Source organism: Parambassis ranga, chromosome 19 (assembly GCF_900634625.1).
Source record: "Parambassis ranga chromosome 19, fParRan2.1, whole genome shotgun sequence".
Taxonomy (NCBI): domain Eukaryota; kingdom Metazoa; phylum Chordata; class Actinopteri; family Ambassidae; genus Parambassis; species Parambassis ranga.
The window spans coordinates 14419745-14437599 of NC_041039.1; the positions used below are offsets into that span (position 1 = coordinate 14419745).

The 17855-nt window shown below is 41.3% G+C and overlaps 1 protein-coding gene across 2 annotated transcripts in view; it reads right to left on the bottom strand.

The window, feature by feature from the left end:
- Positions 1-696: 696 nt before the first annotated feature.
- slco3a1a (solute carrier organic anion transporter family member 3A1a) overlaps positions 697-17855 on the bottom strand; it is a 29464-nt gene continuing 12305 nt past the window's right edge. The window contains exons 3-10 of one of the 2 annotated variants that reach the window (XM_028431879.1): positions 6256-6354; positions 5894-6166; positions 5345-5509; positions 5069-5267; positions 3157-3325; positions 2875-3047; positions 2723-2787; positions 697-2302 (exon numbers count right to left, since the gene is read on the bottom strand). In XM_028431879.1, coding sequence (XP_028287680.1) covers positions 1950-2302; positions 2723-2787; positions 2875-3047; positions 3157-3325; positions 5069-5267; positions 5345-5509; positions 5894-6166; positions 6256-6354 — 1496 coding nt within the window. In that variant the 3' untranslated portion in view covers positions 697-1949. Of the gene's footprint in view, positions 2303-2722; positions 2788-2874; positions 3048-3144; positions 3326-5068; positions 5268-5344; positions 5510-5893; positions 6167-6255; positions 6355-17855 lie in introns of both variants that reach the window. The other variant, XM_028431878.1, reaches the window with a different exon arrangement.

Here is a 17855-nt window from a genome sequence, read left to right on the forward strand (position 1 = left end):
CGAGGCTTAAAAGTTCTTTCTGTTTCTTTCTGTCAATTTAAGGTGCTAGTCTTGCTAGTCATTGTAGGACACTGTACTGTATTGTGCAGCAGCCGTAACTAATTTCCCTCTGGGGATTAATACAGTATCTAAAATAAAATAAAAATAAAAAATAAAATAAAAAAAAAAAATAAAAACAAATGACTCTGTCACCTGACTGTAATAGCTAGGTTAATAAATATTAGTATTTGTTTATGAACTGGTCTCTGGCCTCCCTCTGTCATTTGGCAGAAGCGGCCCCTGTGCAAAGCAAGCTGAGTACCACTTGTGCCCTCAGCTAGCTCAGGCATTAATGAGCCTGATGGATGTTGGCACAAAGCTTGACATGGCCCACTTGGTGCTGAATGTGAGTGCACCCTGAAGGTACGCGGCTGTATTGTTTGTGTGTGAAATGTGAGGCTGTTTGTAGTCTTTTTAGCTGGAGAGTCGGGTTAGTGAATCTCGCTCCAGTCCAATGATTTTGCTGCTTCTCTGACAATTGTGTTGAGGTGATTAAAATGCTTGTTATTCAAAACACAAACCAGGCTTTTACACTGAAGGTCAATGTCCATATAATCACTTTTATGTACAGCTGTACTGTATCAGAGGCACAGTGGGAGGGACTCCAGTGTTAATCTGACAGCAGCTCACTGAATCAAACCAAACAAAAACTCTGAATGCTTTTTCTGAAAAATAATTTATTTCCAGAGTAAAATAAATGATATGTTGCCATACAAAAAGTGTAAGAAAAGGGACCAAGTCAAAACTGTAACTGCAGAGAGAGATCAGTAGAGTAACAGGTCATATGGGCCGAGCATAGTTTCAGTGCCGTTCACCGCGCATGCACAGACCCCTGTAGCATTTCTGTAACCTTTATAATATGACGGGCCTACTCTGAAGATACAGTGTGTCTTTTTGTGCCTACAGTAATGCAACAAACTGCTTTCATCACCATGAATTGTCCCAAATCTTTTGTGACACATACACATATCCCAGACAATTAGATTACATATATTCAATTTTGTACTGTCCTCTCAAACACAATCTATTAAAACATTCTGGGCCTAATGAAACAAATATATTACTCCTAACCTCCACATAAAAATATTACCTTTTGATTTTTCTTATTTGCTCTTCCACTAGGTGCAAAAGACGAAAGAAAATTAAACATTCTTACTTAAATAATCCCTTATTAAGACATCTTAGGCTGAATAAACTCTGCAGGTGTAAAAACAAACTGCTACGCTGCTGAAAAAACAAACCTGCAGTCAGACACAAGACTATGTAATAACCTTGGACATTTCAGAATTGCACCTATGAGACGAGACTCCACAGTCTAGTCTAAGCAGTATCAAAAACAGTGTCTACGATCCAGCAAGAGAACAAGAAACGGAACAGTTGAAACGTCTAAGAGGCCACTATGAATACCCAGTTCCTGTTCTCCTTCCTGCATTGAAATAAAATGCATTGACGGATGAGCTATTAGTTTGTAAACACTTGGCAACTTTTAAATAACTGAAGAACTCAAGGTTGTTGTTTTTTTTTAATTAACTATTAAAACTCTCATTTTTGAGAGTGACAGACGGAACACACAGTGCTGACTGAGAGGAAACTGTCATTGTTCACACAGATCACTGGAGTCATGACAGACCTAAAACAATATGGCAACTATAGTCGTAGTAGCATCGTGTCCACTCACTAATGAACAACTAGGACTGACAGTTGTCTTCTACCACAGGAATTCACTGGCAACACTTGACAACACCTTGCCGGAACGTAAACAACTACAAATGGACCCTTTGCAAAAGTTTATCAAGGATGTGTAGACAGCGACCTCTCCTTTGACGTGAACGGGCCGGTAAATAGATCGCCTTTATCAAAAATCTTTTTATCCTTCCAACAAAAGAAAAATGTTCCTGTGTGTCCGCAAACTATAAAACGGACTCGATATTTTCACAAAACTCGTGGTCCTCTAGGTTATATATAAACTTTGTCCTGTCGACCAGTTTGGGGCCGTCAGTGAGAGACGGGTAAAACTCAGTTGGTGTCATGTGGCCCTCATGACTTTTGATGTACTTCTTGTAGTTCCTGCGTAAGCAGTACCACGTGGTGCTGTAGAGGAGGAAGGCGACACCCTTGAGAATGATAGCGAGGCTCACGTAGAGATGCCTGTATGCCACGTTGTCGTAAAGCAGGCAGGCGCCCCTATCGCCGCAGTCTGAACTCCAGAAAAGGCAAGTTGAGTCGATCCCAGCACCAAAGATCAGAGGAGGGGGGATGAACCCTGTAACACGCAGACAGTTGCTGGTAAGTATGTTACATATTACTGGAAGTGTTCTGAGGAAACTGAAACACAGCTCTGTGCAGCTTCACAGCTTCATGCTAAACAAAACTGACAAGTAGCTAAACAGGAGTGTGATATAAACCCTGCATAATGTGTGTTGCTCACTTTGCTGTTATGTACGGGGAGTCTGCAAGCTTCCAGAAAAGTTGATAAACAATTCTATAAATCATTCATTTTCCCTTCTCCTGAAAAATGGTAATGATGCGTAGCGCATCTGTGGTCAATGGAGCCATGTATTTGTGATGGGAGGCCTCATTAAATAAGCATCACTGTGAGCTCTGCCAAATCTCAACAAAAACTCTGGAAAATATCTGCAGTAATGAGACAGACCAAAAATCACTGTGACATCCGCTCTCTTACCGAGGAGACGTAGCAGAAGAAACAACACTCCGAGCGCGTACGACTTCAGTTCAGGGCTCACAGTCCTTTAGGAGAGAAATTGTTTGAATGATCAAACTTATTTACATGAAAAGAAACATGTGCAGTCCTCACATAAAGACCCACAACAATACCTGATGAGGATGATGACGGAGGGAGTCTGGGCCATGGCTCCTACCAGGCTGCAGACACAGATGACACACAGGAAGATCAGGAAAGACTCCTGGCAGCCCGGCATTGGACATTTCCCCGGAACCGCTGTGGCGAGCTCACTTTCAGAAGATATACACGAGCATCCCGTCAGGTTCTGTAAACAGTCAGTAAACACATGTTAAACATAAAGTCCAGGTCGAAAGTCGAAAGTAATGATGATGAGAATGATGATTATAATAAATGAACTATGCCTTTTTCAAGACCTGGGACATGTTTGATATGGACTGTGGGACTCCTTTGTGGGTGCAGCCAGCGAAGCATGAAGACAGGTAGGTGATGCCGTTGGAGCCGCACACAGGGCTGATGGAGGAGGTGAAGCAGTTGCATTGACTGAAGCACTGAGCTTCTGGTTTCTCACCCACACGCAGCGTCCTGAACAGAAGCACAGTCAGAAAAGCTCATCATCCTCTCCTTTTGTAACTGTCTGTATGAGGCACAACCAAAACCCGAGAAGCACATCTCAGCCCTTCATCAGTGATACTATGGATGTCTTTCATTTTTAACATCTCCATGGAAACTGTACGGCACAGCTAGGTTAGCTCTAGAACAGGTTGGGTTCAAGGACCCAAATTGAAAAGAAATGGCCTAAAGCCAGTACTTCTACAAAACTATTGTACAGACAAAAATACAACCTTCACACAAGTAACAAGAAAGAAAAGGAAAGTTTTTTTTTAACCGAAGCTGCCATATAATAGAAGAAACCTTGGCATCGGATCTAAAGCTTGTAACAAAAGATATAAAGTAAAAACTACAGACACTGCAGATCAATCCCTCCCATGAACACAAAGTTATCTGGGCAATGCCAAAACTCCGAACATCAGAGCACAAGTCACTTTGGAACATAAAGCTCTGCTCCTCTACAGAAACAGCACACATTGTGGCTGGATGTAGAGACAACTTAAATCTGTTTTATAACACAGGTGAACAGCAAGAAATCATAAAAAAGAAGAAATGAAAATGAGTTGTTTTGATATTGATTTTTCAAAACCATATGGCTCCTCTGTTAGTCTGACGACTGGAGAATTACTTGTTTTTTTGTTGTTGTTTTTTTTTTAAACAAAATCACAATAGCTTTAGTGTGAGCCTGTACTACATGACTACAGGACACAGCAGGTTCAGAAGATGGATGGATGTTACTGCAAACCATTGAATTTTTAAAGTAGGCTTATATTTGTTCAGAAACATACATACTGGTTCAATCCATCATAAAGGTAAAACCCCAACAATTCTTTCTATTTGTACAGTATCTTTTTATGACAAAATAGTTATGTACCGTACTTCCAACCCTGGGTTTTAACATAATAACAGTATCTTTCAGAAGAAGGTTGTTTATTTGTATCATTTGAATGCATTTCTACCTACAGAATGTTTTCTTAAAAGTGAAATGTGTTTTATTGCTTAATCATTTAGCTTTAGACCTTATCTTGAGATCCTATAGGATTGTTGTCTGTCTCATTGTAGTCTGTTGCATTCACATTCAGTCTGCAGCCCCTAGTAACACAAGGCCGCTTTTAGAATACAAAATCTTTTTATAGACTCAATGAGGTGACCCAAAGTTATCTGAATAGAAAGCAAACCCACTCTGCACCAATGACCGGCCGCAATGAGAATTTAAAATTTGCACATTTTAAGGCAGTTAAAATGTGCAAATTTTGTGCAGTTCACCTACAGTACAGAAAGCCTGGCAGCACAGTTACCTTTTACTACTATAATTCTGTTAACTGCTCACATTTATTCATTAGAATAACCAGGCGTTTATAAGATGACACAAAAGGGCATTTCATTCACAAAAAACTGCGTCAAGACTCCGTGATTAAAACAGAATAGAATTATTCATTATATTATTATTATATTATTCACATGCATATTGATGTGCATGTTATTGGAGGCTGGTCATAAAAATAGACTCTTTGACGAACTGGGAAATCTTGCATGAACAGAGTTTGTCATACGTCCAGGAAGCTAAACTTTGTAAGATGAGACAGCTACAGTATTCTGCCCTCCAACAACAGCGTTACACATTCAGTAGGACAAACCTTCACATCTCACTACCCCTCAAATTTACCCCTAACCCTTTGTTCAATACAAATATCATATGTTGAGCTTTTTTCTTACTCGTTGGTATATTTGACTGTCACTCCTGCGACGGGACCCGTGTCACATCCCAGGAACAGGAAGGAGACGTAGCAGGCCGTGGAGATCAGGTTGACCAACATGGCCATGCGGATGGCTCCCAGTGCTGAGAGGTTCAGCTTCTTCACCAGCAGACCTCCCATGAAAATACCCAGACACGCACACGGAATAGCCGTCATACCTTAAAACACAAAGTTCACCTGTTTATAACACTGGTGTGAACGTAACACATATGTGTGTCTGCCCTTAAATACTGACCTAGCAGCTGGTTTGCTGAGGTGGTGGTGAGGTTAAACTGCTGCTCCAGGTATTTCCCTAGAAAGGCTGCAAAACCAGCCACCACTGCGATCTCCATGCAGGCCGCCAGGATGATGCAGGTGAACACGGGATTGGACAGAAGGTGCTTGGTCACCTTGGGGATAACTGGACATGAAAAAATGAGGGAGGATGAGTGTTACTGTGTTAGCATGGTGGTTAAACAGGATTCTCACTCAAATATATGTGTTTAGCCAACAAAAATGTCAATTATAAGCTAGTGATGTCCAAAAAATTTTAGTAGTGACTGTGTGAATAAATTTCAAAGACAGAAAACTAGTACTTAGAGTCATCAAAGGGATATTTTACAACTGGAAGGATACAAAAAATGTCTTTCTAAAGAATAAACATGTAAACAAATAAGGCACAAGCTTCTATAATTTTACATGATAGTAAATCAGTCATTCCCATTTCACAAATGCGATTAAATTAGTATATGATGTGAAGTGAATGCTTAAAAACAGCATGGCTCTATGCTGAGTGTATGCTCACCCCTGAGTTGCTGACAGCAGGTGGGGCTGTTGGCAGGCTCGTGGTTCTGCACAACACCATTGCTGGGCTTTGGAGTGTCACTCTCTGAGCTCAGAGAGGGAGGAAGCATAACCTGCTCGCTGTCTGCTCCCTCCTCTCTCTCCTTCGTCGGTAGCGACTGAGGGAAGCCAAACATCAGGATGGCTGAGCAAAAGAGTAAGGCACCGCACAGCAGGAAGCCTGCCCACCAGGCCCCGATCCACTGCGGGTTGTCTGGAGTGATGCCCAACTCACCTGCATAAATGCAGCGCATTAAACCATGTACACACATCAGAGAGAGAGAGACACATAAGGAACACACAGAAATAATAACAATAACTCACTAGTGTCGATGAAGATAGCGTCCACGTAGAATTTAGTGCATAAGGAGCCGAGGATGAAGCCACAGGCAGGCCCGAACACAAGAGTAGAGAAGAGGATTCCTGCAGGGAAACAAAGTTTCATTTGCTTTTTATTCATCTGAGACAAAACAATCCCTAAAAGAAATCCTTTACGTTATTGAGAAACACAGTGAGTGTGACAGCATGCATATCATATGTGTACACATGCCCCGGGTCACTGCATCAAATCCTGACCAGTCTGCACCAGTCAGGGGGACAACAGTGGCGCAGTGGTATAGCATGGTTGTCCAGTAACCAGAAGGTTGGTGGTTCGATCCCAACTCCTCCCTAGTCACTGTTGTGTGTTCTTGGGCAAGACACTTCACCCTAGCCTGTGGTGCGCCTTGCTAGTCATTGTATGACACTGCTTGGCAGCAGCTGTAAAGAATTTCCCTCTGGGATTAATACAGTATCTTAAAAAAAAAAAAAAATATCAGTCTCCACCATCTTCCCTCATTCCACTTTACCAGTAATGGCTCAAAACCCAGTCTTGTTGTCATGCTGTTCAGACATTAGTGTTGCACTCCCATACATATGGTCTAGTGGTGACCTCCTTTACCTACTCATAGCTCATTATCATGTATTGTGACATGGATGTTGCTGATCTGAGTGTATGCTGGCAGGCTTACTGTGTAGTCACCTTGGTAACTCAGAAAATGGAGGTGATCTTGATGTTTTATAAATGAAACTATGATCTTTTTCCAAACCCAAACAAACACCTACTAAAAATAAAATTAAATCTACTGGCGGCAGCACTCTTCTGGTGGGCCATTATATGTGAAGAAGCAGTTACACCCACTGAATGGAATGATAGCAAGTGAGTGATACCCATTTTATGAAACGATAATGGCAGGTAGAACAGGGCCCCGGTAAAAACTACATTTTAATCTCTTATTTACCTTACTAATCACATTACAAGTTCCTAGAACACAAAGTGATATTTCCAAGCATCGTGCTTTGCTGACACACAACCCAAAATACCAACAATATTCAAATTGTCATTTTACAATAATTCCTCACACTTCACACCCAGATAATACATTTCCTCTCATTTCGGCTCTTTAAAGTGGCCTTTTCACAAGGAGATACAGTGTGAATGTTGACAGCAAACAGGAAAGCATTTTGGCTGTCTGGAAAGATTAAATCTGCGTGTTAAAACCCGGCGACGGCGTCTATGCTCACAGAGTAAGACGCTGAACAAATAGATACACACACATACACTGTAAGGAAGACACCTCACAACAGAAACCAGTTGTTGTTCTGTCCCATTCTGCACTAGTGGGCAGCTGGAGATAAAATGTGCAGCTCGATCCAAAAATCCTCATTAGAGCACTGTCAGCGGGGCGAGAGTCTGGCACTGTGATTCAGACTACAGGCAGATAATGAAGACTCAAAGCTCAATTTGGGAGACAAATTTCTCCCTGACTGTGTGTCTTGTGATCAGTCTTATTATTAGACTGAGCATGGAGGGTTGGACTGTATCTGGCACACAGATCCCAAGTTTGAGCACAAAGCAACGCTACTTTACAATCAAAATGATATGAAGGCCTCTAATGTTCGCTTTGCTCCTATAGCATTAGTAACGCTCTCTTTTTACTGGCTGCAGGCTGGCCCCAACATTGCTGCTATCAGCGTGGCATCTCCAGTAAGATGTTGTGCGAATGCCAGGAGCAGCCACTTAACAAACAGGCATGGAAACTGTGACTAAGCTTTGTACAGTACGTGTGTGCTAGTGCTGAGTGAGTGCCCGGTCTGCTTCCTGCCTTGACCACCCACATAGGAAGGGAGTCAACACATTAACATCGATGTAGCCTTATTTGCATTATACTTTATTCTCTACACAAAGGAAATGGCTCACAGATTTGTGAGGTGGGGCTCAGCTACATGACAAAAGAAACGAAAGAGAAAATGGCCTTGCTGGTTAGGATGTGAACGTTTTTTTTTTTTCACAAGCATACAACTGAAACATCTTGCGGTTGACAGTACAACCAGCGCGGAAATGAACAGATAAAGATGAGGTGCTAGAGCATGACAGGTCGGCACGTCATCCATCAGCTTGCTTCTGCGGTTTCGCAGTATATTAACAAAGCCATGAGCAGGCCTTGTCTAATTTCCTCTGCTGCAAAGTGTAAACACAAAATGCCAAAAATGATATCAAAGTAAAAAAAAAAACATCTTTTCTTAACCTCCTCAAACATATACACATGCCCACACTAAACAGGTGTGTGGCGTATCAGGGAGTGTTTATCAGATACCAAAGAAAGTGTGGAGTTTAACAGCACTCTCTATGTGACGACCAAATTTGCCTGTGGTGCACAAATGAAGCCTGTGCACCCTGTTTCTGGTGTTTCCTTAGAAACTGGGTGTTGTTTTAGTCGTAGCAACAAGACAGGAAACCTCAAAGAGGAAATTCAGTTAGTGAAATCACCTTCCAGGAGATGATGGCTCAGCTGCAGCCTACAAGTCCGCAACCACAGAGAGGACAAATGTTTCCACTGCGATACGTTCCTGCCCCTGGTTGCTTTGAGAAATGCTGTCTCCTTGATGATAACGCTGTGCCGCAGCATGAGCCTTGCATGTGGAGGAGATCAGTAATCTGCGAGGGAGCACGCCTCCTTATCAATCAGCTGCTTCTGAACACGAAGCAACGGGGATGCAATTTTAAAGTTGGTGATAATATTCACATGAAAGATTAATTGAAAAAAAAAGAGATAATTTTACTAATTTTGTCCTTAGGTCAGTATCAGCAGAGGGAAAGCACGTATTGAGTGGAGTTTCTCACAGTGGGATTATGCAAGTATGAACCTCAACTAGATCTTGCAGAATTATTCAGTTTCCTTTTATTGCACCTTCTAACTAGAACCTGCCTAGTCACACAATAAAAAAAACAATTTGGGAAACATTTTATTTACTATGATTATTCAAAGATCAGGACTATCAAAACACATCTCTGTTAATAATCCAATATTCTACAAATGCTTTAGTTTTGTAGAGAGTAAAGTGGTGTAAAAAACTAAATGTATTTAATCGTGTTTGGTTACCATGGCTACAAATCCTGTGTTACACTATTGAACTGATGATCATTGACTTTCATCTGTGAACTCAGAATCTAACAGTGTGATAGGACCTTCTCTCAACCTGCAGCTGATTTGATTTGCATGAAAAGTATTTCCTGACATGGACATTTTTTATTCAAACTTGTCCTCCCCATCGACCTCTGTCCTGCAGTTATTCTTTCTCTTAATCATACTTCAAATACCCAACTGTGACTGCTGACCTTTGCCCTGCGGTCAAAGATAAAACGACACATACAAGCTGTAAAGAGACATATTTCATGTTTTTCACGACAGGATTAAACAGGGAAAAAAAGTTAAGCACATTAAATCTCCATGAAGGACAATACAGGACCACATCCGTGCGTAATCTTTGTAACACACTACTTTTCCAAATTGCCTCTAAATCCTTTTTCCCTTCCAGCGGTCCCGTTACAAGATAAGTACTAACCAAACTAATTTGTTCATGTTGTGCTTCACTCAAGCCTTTTAGTTCCCTGTGAGTTATACTCTCGGGGGAGCATGTCAGATGTAATTCAATAACAAAGCTCGGGCCTAGTGTTTTTGTCTCCTCTTAATTTATTTAGAGCAGACCAGGAGAGCCAATGTTCACGAGGCTTGTCCTTTCCCAGATATTAATTAACTCACAGATGTTGAATATAAAAACACCCACGTGTAGCCTTATTGAACACAGAAGCTTCTTCTGAAGAAGAATTTCATGTTATTTTAATCAACTGTTTGACGTCATGCTATCCCCACGCACAGTTTCCAGATAATAACAATTTCCATCTTATAGACTTTCATAATGATGTGGCCAAAAACACTATGAAAAGATTGAGTCTTAACATTCCAGATGATAACTGTGACATCCTGAGCTGTGCACTTCATGAAATCACTCCTGAGATTAACGTGGTGCCAGGTGAAACCCACAGAGATGCCGGTGTTAATGCTGTCTGATACAAGGACTTCAACAAAGATAATAAAGCTTCTTTACAACATCCAAACCGAAGATGTTAAATTATAAGTAAGTCAGAAGTGTTACAGCTGCATCAGTTCATAATGTGACACAGATTTGACGTGTGAGGGTCTTTCCCACTTGTAGGCAAAATATGTGACAGTATGACAATCTGGCCATCATCAACTCTAATGTGACTCATGCTGCACTTACTATGACTTCACAGATACGTTTATAGTTGCAGGGCCTGTTATCAGACTGAGCAGTACTGACCAAGTACTGAACATGCTAAATAAAGGTGAGAAAATGAGAGATTTTTTATCCACGTTTTAACCAGACGGCAACCTCAAGGTCTCAGACTGGAAGCCGAACAGCAGAAATAAACATCCAGTCAAAAATTCTATTGATAAGTTCCCTTCTAGTGTCAACTGTACAGGGGTGAATTTTTGTATTATAATTCGCTCTCTTTGTCCATATTTGGACCCCACCGAGCCTCAACACCGCTCTGAAACAAAAAGGTGATGTCACAGAAGCTTTTATCTTCAATGGTTTTGACAGACAACATGAAAAGCCAATGATAATGACAATAGCGCTGCGCTAAACCAATTATCTGACTAGCACAGAGTTACAGTCCCATCAAGTTAGGTTGTACAAACCAAAATTAACCTTCTGTTATTGTCACATCTCACTTAACACAGTAAAAAAATGAACCATTTAGCTGAAGAAAAATGTCATTTGATTGACTAAAAAATATTAACAATTATAGTTATTAAAAGAATATCACACAGCCCTAGTAGTAAGCATAGTGACCAAGTATGTGGTATTCTATTTGGCCGAACATTGGCTAAGACACTGGTAATACTGTCACAAGCCCGCCGCCCACCGGACGTCTTCTTTGTGTTCAGTGTAGACACAGGGACTTTCACAATAATCCGCTTACGCAGAAACCAAACCTATCCCCTAAAATATAGTATGCTAACGTGTGAGTCCATATTCACTGCTTACATCAGTCCGAGCACAATGATGCAGAAACCACGAACTGGCCTGTAGTTAATTTCCTGCTTTCACTGTACGAAGGGAATTCCTTCTCCTTCTCCATTAATCCTGCTCAAGTTGGCTCACTAATCCCTCTGAGCTAAAGAAGAGCAGAGGGACGCTGCAATGTAGGAGGCCAAACAACAGCTTGAGCCACTTTTACAAGTGGGCCAGACCACAACTGAGAGTGAGCTAAATGATCACTGAAGATAACAGCAGTGTTCTCCGTTTGCCCCCCCTCTGGTACCAAAGCATGAGTTTACGTCGGAAGAACAATTGAGAGCAGGAAAATAAAAGAGCCCTGGGGACAGGAGGAGAGCATAATGCAGACACAGGTTTCAGGGTTTCACATTAAATTGACTGTAAAGTTTAAAGACTGTAAGATTTAAAGAGCCTTCAAAACAAAGCCCTCTCTTCCTTCCCTGTTGTACCTCAGGTCATGAAATCTGCTGTACTGGACTGTAAAGACATTTTTAAGATTAAAGAGGCTCAGAGGTCACAGGATGAGCACAGGCCCTTTCCTGCATGTCCACTGACGAGGTCTGGCATTGTTTAAAATGAAAATAAAAAGAAATGGTGACACACAAACAAAGAAGTGCATGGTATGTCTAAATGACAGGTAATTATTGCTCAATTAATCAATATTTGGGATAAGCATAGTGTCATCACCCAGGGGCTGGGTGCAGCTTAGGAGCAAAGCAGGCCTCAGTATATCCCATTTCCTATATAGAACACTATACACTGCACAAACCAGTGTGAAACTGGAAATTCACCCTTACTACTCATCCCTTCTAGCCTTTTTAATTTAAGTGACTGTAGTTGACTGATATGCTGAAGGACTGCATGCAAAAAAGTTAGCAGTTGGTGCAATATCTAGCTTGCTTCTTCATACAGCGTGCTGGCGTCATGTCCTCATTCTGTTCAATTTTGCAGGGAACATTCACATCTCGTCTTCCAAGCTATTTTATTTTATGTAAAAATCTCTCACACCACTTTATGTCCAGGATTTACAGCTTTCCACGTGCAATCAGAATGATTGGTCGTTGGTGATGATTGAGGAGACACAGACTCAGCACTGATGAGACTGCACGAACTGCTGCAGAACAGCTCACATGCATCATAACATGGGACCATTGCCATGGCGGATAAAACACTAACTGTGTATATCTATGTGAATGAGACCTTGTAACTTGAAGGTCTGTGGCTTTATCAGTACCTGGTTAAAATCAAGCTATTACAAATATGTCAGCACACACCACATTTTCCACCAGTCATACAATACTGCAATCCTATAATGCATTTAGTGCATTTAGATATTGTGTTAGTACACTGTTGTTGAGTTAAAAGCACTTCCATTTCATAATCTGTCAGGTTCGCTTTTCACTGCTAATAACACAGACATAAGGTGCCAGAAAGATGTTATCTGCCATAACGCTTCATGATAAATTTACTGGTACTGAATTTCTGTTGAAAATGAAAATCTAAATGCTCAGGGACTTCGCAAAGCACACAGGATCTTATCTTCATGTCCAGTTAAGTTTTGTCTTCTGGTTACTTTTTTGCTGTCACATCTGATCACAATCTCAGAGTTATTTTTCTTCAGGCATTTTGGGGAACTGACAAAATTCTTATTGTACATTTCTCAAAGAACATCTGAAGCACCACTTCCTCTTCTGTCTTTGAACGGCACCATACTCTTATCCTGCAGTCTGCTGCTCGGCGAGTCAGTGACATTCAGTCGTCACCTATTGTGTAAAACTCAGAACGAAAACAAAAACAGAATAAATCCATTTAACTGAGATCCATTAAGAATTAAATTCTGTAAACAATTAGCTTATTACAGATGTCAAAGGTCAGACATCAGATAGCTGTTATGTAAACTCTCAGCTCCTTCTCATGCAGACAGGATTACTACAAATGTGTAAAAGTCATGACAAAGTCTAAGGTGAAGTCTATTTTGATGAGGTACAGAGCAGATTAATGGACACCAAATCTTCAGTGATCCATAAGTAAGCACTAGCAGCATTAGACTGCAGCAAAGCCTCTGCCAGGAAGCAAAGCCTCTGCCCACCTGAGTGGCTTTTAGTATCAACGTCAACATCACTTGTCAGGGAAAGCATGAAGCCACTTTCCCGTGAAAACAAGAGGAAAATATTCACATGCTTGAGTATCATGGTATTATTGTTGTTTTACTCATAATATCAAATGTTGATTCTTTTACAGACAGTTCTAAAAGTTTAGTTTCCCTAAATTAAGATTAAAAATTATCTAACTTTAATGTATCTATAACTGGGTTCAAATATATTGGGCTGCTCACTGTATTGTAATATATCACAATATTTTTTCAGAACTGTGACATGAATCGTAAATTTACGTTTGTTGGTCATATGTAGCCTATAGTAACCCTGTGGATGCTACACAGCCCTGACCTAAATAACAAGCCAAAGCTTAAAGTAGGCTCTCAACTCACATTCAAATGCCATTACATCAGGATCATCCTGCTTTAACTTCCGCTTACGTCAAATCATCTAAAAAAATATGAAACCTGGCCCTCCGCGCACGTACAGGAACAATCTGACATCAAAACAGCTTCTCCTTCTAATGTTTCTCTGGAACTGGAGCAGACGTGTGTTTAAATGGTTTCACTGTTGCCATATGGTTGCTATATATAAAAACTGCAAGACACGTTTAATACTATTAGCATTTTGACCCTGAGGATGAGCAGTGGGGTTACTGCAGAGGGCCGCCTGGCCTGTGCCTGGCCCCCACACACACACACACACACGCAAACACCAGCTTTTCAGCAGGTCTTTTCCCCTCAACACCCTGCCATGTTAAGCCGGACTCTGGCTCAATCTAAGCCCAGAGGGGTCGCGACCTGAAATGGGAGGTCAGCGTCTGGGCCTCACTGAAGGCTTCGCAGCCCCTTATCAGCAGTACAACTGTACCAGACTCCTGATATGAGTCTGGCCTGCTGATAGCTGGCTATTTTTGCATTGATGGCTGACTTTCACTGACCTTACTGTACAGGGGTATAACACAAAGAACCACACAGCTGCATCTCTACTGCTTATAACCTCCAACATTGTTCTGTCAAAAGCAGGCATTTAATCATACTTTAAAATCTGCTTTATATTGTTTCATTATATTTATACCAACTGTTTTATGTATAAGAGGTTAAAAAAAAGATCATCTGTACCCGACAGATCTCTGGCCTATTTTATAATTCAGAGGCTGCGACAGCTGAGCTGCCACATCCATTTCGATGACAATACAGGGAAAAATCACTTAAGTAAAACACTCTGCAGTGGGATGGGAAAAGAAAAAAGGTTTTATCGAGTGAGATACAAGACAGAGCTGGAACAGACAGTGAAGGCCTGTCATGGTCAAATAAATGCTTTTTTAATCTAAAAAAATCCACATCTGGCCCTCATATATTATATAAGTCAGTGTGAAGCCGTCATATTTGGGGAAAGAACACACTGTGAGTGTGTTCATATCCTGAGTGTGTCTCCTTACACATAAATTCTGAAGCCTGATAAGGGATGCTTAGGAAAGGTTAAGACAACAATGGATGTGAGAGAAATGACAAAATATGAATGATGGCTTTCTGTTGCATTAAACGTAAATCAGCATTTTGAAGGGGAACTGAAACAGGTTCACAATAGTAAAGTGGCTTCCCCATTTGTTTCCTTCAGCCGGACTTCTTTACGTTTACCACAGAGACAGACTCATTCAAAAAGCATAACAGACATTAAAACAGTATCTGCTCAGGTTGTAACTGTCAAAGTAGGGTCCTCATATAACTCAGGATCTGAAACAAAGAGGTATCACACTAGGCCTGCCTTCTTCCCAAAGTGACCTGCTGCCATCTTTTCTCCTGGTAAATAACCCACACACACAAATCCACATGATAACGACAAACCCAAACGCCTTCTTCAATTCCTCAATGGTAGATGCTCTCTGTGGTGGACAGGGGTCAGCAGGAGCATGCAGGTCTGTGGCTACACCCTATGTTCTAGCTGTGTCTTTGTATCATATATGCAGCAATATGTTTTTCAGCAATTTGTGGCTTTTCTAAGGGACCGAACCATATGGACCGCTTTTTACTTCTTGCTTCTCATCTGGGCTCTGACTCAGTCGCCACAAGAACAAGAACAGAGCGTTCACTTTCTACCAATTTTAGCCTCACACTGTCAGTGGCCACGACAACAAGACAATCAATGTGATCATTCACCTGTCAGTGGTTTTGATGGATGTACAGTGAGATAAACTGAAGCTTTGAATTCTTTCAGTCAGTTTAAATTATGCATACACTTAGAAAATAATATCATCATACAGAGCGCTCCATCATCATATTTACCAAATAAATATTTAAACACATTATAATGTGAGCTTACGAGCAGGGACATCCCTACTGCACTTTTTGCAAATGGAAACAGATTGACAGATGAAAACATTCACAGTTAGCATGCAGGCATTCTCAGGTCAGATGAAGCCCCAGCTAGCCCTCAGGTAGCCTCACTAGGTCATATCATCAGTGCTTTTGTGTGCAGATCCACTGTTATTTACACATTTGTTCTTGACAAACTTTTCTTCCCCAAACAAGCACTTAATGTGTATATTAATGTTGTGTAAGTTGGCCTGCAATCAGGCCCCTCCTCCACCCTATAGGTCAATGGCATTAGGCTACTTTAACCTGACAAGCAGTAACTTAATCTTTGAGTCCAATTAACCTTGTGTCATCAAACTATTCCAGGAAGCAGTAAAAGCTCTCATTAACCTAAATGGCATCAGTATGGCTTGGACTGAGGGTCATTTGTTTTTGTTTCATGCCCCAGGGACTTAAATCCACACTCCTAATTAGTAACCAGACGAAAACCGCACACATCATTATAATGATCAATAATGTTACATTTACTGCTACTGTGGGTTGCTGCTGCCAGGTCCTTTCAAATATTACTATAATGTAAGCTTTGACTGTTGTTACAGTAATAATGCTGTTCTTTCTGCACCATAAGATTACATAAACAGGCTGGGCGTGTTTTCAAACAGGGTACTGATGTGATGCTGGAAGCTCAGAGGGCTCGGCCCGAATGCAAAGTCTGTGAACACCAGGTCAGCCTAGACACAAAGAGACAGAGCGAGAGTACGACGCAGAGACGGTGCGTGTAGGAGTTAATGTAACAGAGCAAAGCCCTGTGATACAGTGATCTGTTTGTTTTCAGCTTCACATGTTGGAGCCCAGACTGAGCTGCACACTGTCTCCATTGTTGGGCAGTGGGTTGGTAGGATGAAGGCAAAGGGCAGAGGACCAGCGCCGATATGCTCTCTGATGGAGAGCTGCAGCTGCTCTATTGAAAACGAGGAGCAGAGAGAGGTTTGGGAGTCTTTGACAGCAGCTGCTAACAGCTTCTTCAGCAGGTGGTTTGGCCTAATTATCAAGATAGAGATGCCAACTCTTTCTCCGTTTTCTCCTGGAACATGGGAGAAGCAGGCACATAATATATGGATGCTTGCACGACAATCATGTCTGCCACAAATTAAAATGGAGCACTAATTGTGTGCTACATCCTGAGGAAGAGGAGAAGAGACTGGAAATATGTGAAGATTCATTAATCAGAAAATAAATACAAATACTTTGTTCATGAATAGAAACTTCATCTGGTATTTCTAAGAATCAATCCAAAGCTGGTGCAGTCAATCACACTTGTGTGTGTGATGTGTACTCAGATTTACAGAGATCTAATGCACTTTAAAATTTAGGATCTGATCCTCAAACGTCTACAGAAAGTTACCAGGTGTGTTTTGACCATGGGAATTACTGACTTCATGTCACAACCTAAGAAGGGGTAAAATACCACACTCAAATGCAGCATATTGTGTGATGCTGTAGACAAACGGCCTCATATCTATTGAGTCAATAAAAGTTGACCGAATCAAAGAGTTATTATAATTACTACAGACCTATTGATCAGAGTCCATTTAATTAGGCAATGTTATCCCTCACTCTCTGCCATCACTGATATGGGGATTAAGTGCTGACCATGCTTTTGAGTAATCCTAGGAGCCCACACAAACACTTACACACCACTCAATCAATGAGGCTTGGGATTTGTGGTAAAACCACAGGAGCAGTGTGAATCTGTACTTTCTGAATCCCTGACCAAGGTCAGGATGGTTGCTGTACACTTTTTAAAATGAGCAGCTGAGTGATTGGTCAGTCCAAGGCAGAGGCTGACCAACAGAAGTGTCTCCTCTTGTAAATGCTGTGTATACCTGTATATCCTCCATGGAAGTAAGGCCTGAGCATCTCAATTCCATAGTAAAAAAAATACACAGTGTAATAACTGTGTTACTGTGGAAACAGCTTGCTGATGCTGTTGTGTTTACGATCTGTCTCCTCCCACCTCTTATCCCTCTACTCCTCCCTCAATGGATGACAAAAAAAATCCCCTTTTTAATCAGCAGTGACAGAGCCTGACCCAGATTGCCTCAAG